The sequence below is a fragment of the Cricetulus griseus genome, chromosome 4, assembly GCF_003668045.3.
Source record: "Cricetulus griseus strain 17A/GY chromosome 4, alternate assembly CriGri-PICRH-1.0, whole genome shotgun sequence".
Lineage (NCBI taxonomy): Eukaryota > Metazoa > Chordata > Mammalia > Rodentia > Cricetidae > Cricetulus > Cricetulus griseus.
Window position 1 is genome coordinate 214,099,482 of NC_048597.1, and position 7,500 is coordinate 214,106,981.

At 44.1% G+C, this 7,500-nt stretch overlaps 1 protein-coding gene across 1 annotated transcript in view; it reads right to left on the reverse strand.

Annotated features, from left to right (window-relative positions):
- Nucleotides 1–7,500, reverse strand: part of Col6a5 (collagen type VI alpha 5 chain) — a 118,596-nt gene that overhangs the window by 75,971 nt on the left and 35,125 nt on the right. Inside the window, exons 17-22 of the mRNA XM_035444235.1 lie at nucleotides 7,032–7,094; nucleotides 6,637–6,702; nucleotides 6,173–6,226; nucleotides 2,675–2,710; nucleotides 1,624–1,686; nucleotides 165–227 (exon numbers count right to left, since the gene is read on the reverse strand). Of these exons, the coding sequence (XP_035300126.1) occupies nucleotides 165–227; nucleotides 1,624–1,686; nucleotides 2,675–2,710; nucleotides 6,173–6,226; nucleotides 6,637–6,702; nucleotides 7,032–7,094 (345 nt within the window). The remainder of the gene's footprint in view (nucleotides 1–164; nucleotides 228–1,623; nucleotides 1,687–2,674; nucleotides 2,711–6,172; nucleotides 6,227–6,636; nucleotides 6,703–7,031; nucleotides 7,095–7,500) is intronic.

Sequence of the window (7,500 nt, forward strand, 5' to 3'; positions counted from 1 at the left end):
CAGCGAGGTACAAAGGACCTGAGCTGGGCTAAAAATGTATCTGTAGTAACTCAATAAAATGAAATAAACGTTCCATATATGTCATAAAATACACTAAGGCATTTTGCAGTAAGAGCAAACTAAAAGTCAGGAGTCATTGACCCCAATGTCTCTGAGTCACTCACCTGAGGCCCCTGATATCCTTGACTTCCTTTTTCTCCTTTCTCGCCAGGATTTCCACTGGACCCCTTTTTGTGATGACAACAACAACAAATACAACGTGATGTCAGTGAAACCCTGTCAGTGAAACTCAGTCTCTTAGTAGATGCTTTTGAAACACCCCCGTGGAGGCAGAGCAATGGTCTACCCTCCAAGCAGCCTTCCTGCTGGGAGATAAGTCTTTTTTAGAAGAATAACTAGGGACAGGCCCAGACACAGTGGCACAGATCTTATTAAGGGATTCCCTGCCTGGGCATAAGAGTCTCATCCTTTTTTTACAGGGAGAAATAAAAATAGATCAAAAGGGGGAGAAATAAACCCATGGAGAGATAAACAACCATTGGATGTATCCATGCGATGGTTTGCTGGACCAGCATGCTTTCTCAATGTATGAAATACAGGAATCCATTGTTTCAAGTTGGCACTAAAGAACACATGGTAGCAGGCTTCTGCCAGCCAAACGAAAGTTTCTCTCTCTGCCATGTTTCATGTGTAGGTCTCACACAGTTCTCTTGCATAGCTGGGGAGGCTAGAAGTCACTGACTCTCAAGTCACTAGCGTCAAAGGATCCCAGAGCACCTGCAATGACTGTCATGCCACACCCAGCCTACAACATCTGGACAAGTCTAGATTGATCCCTTGGTTACCCAACCTGGAGAAAGTACTAGGCCTCAGAAATACTCAAGAGAATCTAAATTAGCTTAGTTTTAACCTCAAACTTTCTAGAAGAAAAATGAGGTTCTTGAAAGGCCTTAAAAATGGGCATTTCTACACAGACTCTTTTGGACAAGTCCAGGTTTAAAACGAGCTCAACATGGAGTGGGACCCACAGGGACTCAACACGCAGGTGTGCCAAAGCCACCCTCAACAACCCAGTGTATAATAATAATAATAATGATAATAATAATAATAATAATAATAATATTGAGCTGTTAATTACTCATTCTTACCAATACCTAGGCACAATGCAAGGTGAACACAGAGCACATTTGTTGCCTCTCAAGACTCATTAATGAGCTGCAAATGTTTGAGCAAGTTTGATAAAACAAAATAAAAAATCAGAATCATCTCCCATGATGGGAAATGCACAGGTGATGGTTGAACTTTTGCCAGTTGAATATATTTTTCAATGTTTGTTTTTTTTAAGTATGTGTATGTATGTGTGTCTATACATACATACTCAAGTGCTCAAGGAAGCCAGAAGAGGGCATCAGATCCCCTGGAACTGCATTTACAGGATCTTGTAAGTCACTCCACCTGGGTGCGGACATTAAACTCCAGTCTTCAGCCGAGTATTATGTGCTCTTAGCCACAGAGCCATCTTTCCAGCCCCTCTGTTGTGTGTTTTTATACTGAGCTACCTGTCTTCTTCCCACTAGAATGGCTCCACACCATTTGCCCACATTTATGAAATACCTAGCATACCTGTGGGCCTTGCAGTCCTTCTGGTCCCTGTACACCTTGAGGCCCCAGGTTTCCTGCTTCCCCCTAAGGAAAAAAGAGTTTTCAGTGTTAAGATTTTCTCTGCATGGTTCCCAGGTAGATCATTTGGTTCATCTGCCCTTACACTGCTTAGGGTCTTATTTTTCCAACTGTCAGGAGTGAACACAAGCATGTTTCTAATTTTCATAAATATGGGAGCAGGAAGGACAATTGACTCAAACAAACTGTGGTGGTTTGAATGAGAATGACCCACATATGCTCATGTATTTGAACGTTTGGTTCCCGTGTGATGGAACTGATTGGGAAGGATCAGGAGGTGTGGCCTTGTTGAAAGAAGTATGTCACGGAGGATGGGCTTTGAGGTTTCCAGAACACACACCAGGCCCAGTGTCATCCTCTCTCTGCCTGCACCTTAGGATCAGGATGAAGCTCTTGGCTACTGCTCCAGCACCATGCTCCCTGTCACAATGGTCATGGACTAACCTCCTGGAACTGTAAGCAAGCCTCCAATGAAATGCTTTCTTTTATAAGCTGTCTTGGTTTTGGTGTCTCTTCATAGCAATAGAACAGTAACTAAGACACAAATTTTCTTTGAAAATGACACAAATGATACCAAATACTTTGCATGCTAATTAGAAACAAGTTTAAAAGAAGAAAACCATGGAAGGAATGCCTGGAATATATAGCTAATAATAATTTGGATAAAAGATAAGAAGCGGCAAGAATTTCACTTTCTTGCATTGCTGCTTCCAATACACATAGCAGTGAGTCAAGGGTGCAATGTTTGGGATTGCATGTGCTCTGCTTGTTTGTTGGGAGGTGTTTTTGAAGGAGCCTTTGCCTTAGTCAGGCCTGTACCATTTCAGGAAGCTTCCTGGATAGCTGCTTATGCTTCCCAGTCAACAGTGGTTCATGGCCATGGCTGGACATCCTCACAACACCCTCCAAATACTATTTACCCAGCACCATCTACACAGAAGAAATGCCCTCAGTCCCCTACCACAGAGGACAAGAAGTAAAGAAGAAAACTTACTGAGGGACCCCGGGGTCCCCTCCGGCCTTCCATTCCCTGAAACATAGAAGGCAAGGCTTCAGTCAGTGTCCAGACAGACAGAGGGTCCCCGAAGCAAACCAGTCTCTCCCATTTCCTGTTCATAGAGGGTTTCCGGGGGCCTTGGCAGGGCAGGTTTTCACATTGGGTGTTTTAATTGCATACTAACATTTAGGGGATTGACGGCAACTCAATGTAAAAGTCACTGTAACCTTGCCCCAGTCTAACAGCCTCTGACAGTTATCGAGTGGGCTGTTTGGAGGTCTGGGTCACCCTGAAGAAATAGTTTTCACTCCCTGAAAACCCACAAAGCATTGTGTGCTGAGCCCAGGGCAGAGTGAAATTTCTAGGCACTATGGTAAGTCACACAGATCCCATGAAGTCTAGCTCAGGAGGGTTCCTCAGAGAGGAAATGGGTGCTGCTGGCTGCTCCATTGTGTGATACAGATGCCACTGATTAGGTTTATCACAGAAAGCAAGGCTGGTCCTCAACTCATCTGTACCTCTCTGGGAGGCAGTGCATGTCACCAGTGCAAGCAACGGGAACAGAGAAGAACCAAGAGAGACAATGCCTCAGGCCCCAGGTCCTAACTTATTTTCCCCAATCTACAGCAATAAAATCTGCTGACATCATTCTCACTGAGATGGCTACGGAACACTCTCAACCACCAGTCCACACTGTATTGTGATAACCAACTGTGATTATTTTAAACAATTGCAATTATTCATTTTATTATGTGGGAATGATTTCAGAACTGCTGTCTTCTCTCGGTTGCCCACCTCCTTAGGATAAATCATCCAACCAAATGTCAACTCCACCAGGCATTAGACTTTTAAAATCCCTCTGGGAGAAGTTACTCATAGTAACTCGTCAGCTGTTTGGCTATGACTAGTTGATGCTCTTGACATAGGAAAATGAAGATAAAAAGTCAGTGAAGGTGGAGGATACTGCTGTCATGACTTCACCATCTGTCTCCAGGAAGAAGCCAGGAGAGGGGAGAGGTGGCTCCCAGCTGGGTGTGTGCTGCTCTGTAGAGGACCCACACCAGACGGTTCACAACTACTGTAACTCCAACACTTTCTAGCCTCACGAGCATCTGGAGGGCCAGTGCATATCACATGGACATGCTCACACAAATGAAAAATAAAAGAAAAACAGAAAGTAAGGATAAGCTGGTCATAGTGGTACAAGCCTATGATCGCATCATTTGAGAGGCCAATCACAAAGACCTTGAGTTCAAGACCAGCCTGATCTACATAGGAAGTTCCACGCCAGCCTGAGCTACAGGATGAGAGAGAGACCCTGTCTCAAAGAGAAAGAAAAAGAGGTGGGCAGAGAAGAAAGGCCAGAAGGAAGAATAATGTTCATTCTGTATAGTAGCTTTGTACAACACCGGCCTCATAAGAGGGCCTTAGAAATAGCACACTCTTTTGCCTTTAGTTCAGTGGCTTTGTGTATAGGTGGCACAAGGTGATTACATAATAAATCTCACACAGCGGTTAGGAGCATAGACTCTGAATCGAGATGGTCTAAGCTCAAATCCCAGCTCAGTCACTTACTAGCTATTGGGACTGAGGGCAAGTTACCCAAGCCACCTTGATTTGCTTGTGTATAGTGTGGATATAATGATGATAACCCATCAGCTGGATTCTCTAAATGAGTATTTGACAGTGATTAGATCGGGACCTGGAACAAAATGGATGACGGATTAGAAATACAAATGTTATAAGGACTATTTGTAAGTGACCACCAAAAGGCCAAGGGCCTGGAATGTGACCTCCTGTGTGGTTGTCAGTGTGTTAAGCCATTGTTTTAGTAACAGCTAGTGTAATGATTAATTTGTACAGGCTGAAGTTCAGTCACACGGGGAGCCCATGCCTGGGTTTGAGCTGTGCTGTTTACAATCCATTTTCCACTTAAGATGTTCCGAGTCTCATGACAGAATTCTGGCCTGTGTTGGAAATGTGGGGGAGAGGGTAGAAAAGCCCCAGATTGCTTGACTATGGACATGAATATGAATGTTGCCTTATTTAATTCCAAAGAAAAGAAGTTACAAAGCTAGAGAATTGGTAAAAGATGGGGAAGGAGCCAAGGTCCTTCTGTCCTTAGTGATTTTAAAGACATTGACTAGTGTGTCCAAGGAGTCATCCCAACCCTGCTCCCCAACATCTCTGTTTTTAAGTGCATGATTTATGTGTCAGTTATAAACCAATTTCAAACTAAAATCCCTTTTCTCCTGAGCCAACAGATACATTTATGTCTAAACTGTGTAACACTTAGCTCTTCTCACTGCTCTGCTGCTTCCCCCAATTACATCTGAATCCTCTTGAGTTGGGAAGGCAGGGTCCCAGGGAATGGTCCCAGAAGCATAGCAAGCCCAGCCCCTCTGGCTTGGGATCTTTGCCACTCAGTATAAACAAAGGCAAGATGGGCTCAAATGCAACCTCCCAGGAAAAAGAAGGGGGGGGGCAGCAGACTGCTGCCTTCAAGGGATAAGAACAATCCAACACTCAGAAAAGAAAGCCAAGGATTTTCATTCCCCCGGAACAAGTTAGGGCCAAGACCAGGGCTCTCAACATTCTTCTGTTATCACATTTGGGTTGAGCATGAAATGGAGGAGCTTTGAATGCAAATGTCATCTCTAGCCGGGTGTGATGGACACAGCTATAATTCCAGCACATGGGAGGCAGTGGGAGGAGGATTTTCTGCCAGTTTGAGGCCAACCTGGTCTACAGTGTGACTTCTAGGCCAACCGGCAGTACATAACGGTCTCCCTCCACACCAGAAAAGTAAAGAACTATAATCTCTAACTTCAATAATTCACAAAGGGTGAGGTGGTTTCTTGGCTGGTCATTAAAAATGGAAGGAAATCAAATGTTCTTTTTGGGGGGTAGGTAGACTTGATATCACATGACACCATAAGCTACAATAGGGCCTCCAGACTGCCAATGAGTTGGTTCTAGTAGCCAGTGCTTACAAGTCCATTCAGGAAGTAGCCATTTGTGTTCTCCCTCCCTTCTCAATGTGTAAAGAGCATGAGATTCCATTTACCCAGTCCATAATATTCTGACATAACTCCCAGATGCTAAGTTAGGAGAGAAGAGCGCTTGTGTTCAAGTCATTGGCTCTCTTTCAAGGCATTCAGAAACAGCTTGAAAGTAGAAAGGTAAAGGCAGATTGCAGCACGGTGTTTCTCAGTCAGGGATGACTTTTGCCTCCCACACCTACTCGATATAGACAATTTTGGATGTCCCAAATGAGTAGGCAGAAGAGCAGAGTTTGGGGGCATTGTTGAGTATCTTATGAAGTACAGGATGGTCCTTCATAAGAAAAACTTCTCAGGTCCAAAAGGTCAACAGCATTGAGATTCAGAATGCACCAGCCACAGGGGTGCTGTCTCAGCAGCCACAGATCATCTCCATGGCTCTGTGTCCATCACAGGGGATAAGAAGGGAAACAAGTGTCTGAGAGATACTTACCCTGTTTCCTCTGGGGCTAGGACTGCCTTGTGTCCCCTCCTGCCCAGTTCTCCCCTAGAAACACAATAATTCCCCAAAATCGTAAGTCAAAAGTAGGTTATTAGTCCTGAGTACGTAATAAAACCATCAACACAGAACAGCAAATGCTATCAAGACAGCAGAATCAGGGAGTCATGCTGCAGCCTTTCTGTACAGTAACACAGTTGGTAAGATGGCCACATGAGGACAGCGCTAACAACCAGGACAGAGATATCGATGGGACATAGGCAAATGCTGACAAATGAAGTATATTGCCACTTCCTTGAAAATTAATAATGCCCCCAAAAGTATGGTCTACTTCAGACATGCCTTATTCTCTTTTAACTATAGATGACTTGGAGGGTGTTTGTTTATACACCATGTTAAATGTATTTAGCTCAAAAACAGAATTAGCCGACTTATCTATGTAATATGGACCCAATTACTTGTCTTCCTTGGTCTCCTTTGGCACCCTTCTGGCCTTTGCTGGTGCTGTCTCGTCCTGGGTTGCCCTAGGAGATGATTTCAGAAATGTTTTAGAATCCAGAAATATCAGAGCGAGGGAGTTCCTTTATCAGCGTGGACATTGAACTTTGCTATAGAGCCCAGGCTGGCCTTGAACTCAAGGTGATCAAACTTTAGATCCCCTTTCTGGGCTTTTCAAATAATCTGCCCATATCAGATTTGAACAGATTTCCCCCAAATAAAAAGCCCTAGGTAACAAACACCAACGGTCCCAGCCTAGGCCAACGCTTGCCTGTACTTCAGTAGGCAAGACTAAGGGAGTCACTCAGAATTGTACTGAGATAAAATTCAGAGTTAATTAAGTCTAATAACTTACGGGATCCCCTGGGAAGCCCTTTTCCCCATCTTCCCCAGGGGCACCTCTGGAACCTGGGCTGCCCTGAAAATAGACAGACAGACAGATAAACAGACAAGTAAATAAAGTAAGCTTCCATGTTATCCTGTAGGTGGCTTTTATAACTGTGTTAAATGCCAAGCAGTGGACAGCCAATCAGATAAAATATTTCATGTTTTACTGCCTCCCTCAGGTGCCCGTAGATTTCTCAAGTTTAAGTTTAAGCCATTGTCAGGCTAAGAAACAGGAAACCTTCTCATGGCCTAGCATAGCGCTGTCCAGTGGAACTTTCCACAATTGGGGAAAGCTCCAAGGTAGTGGGGAAAAATTTCATGGTGGCCACTAAGCATCTTTGGCTATGCTACACTTGGAATGCGTTTAGTGAAATGGAAGGGTGGAATTTTTTACTTCAGTGAATTTAAATTTAAGCAATCACACATGGACATTGGCT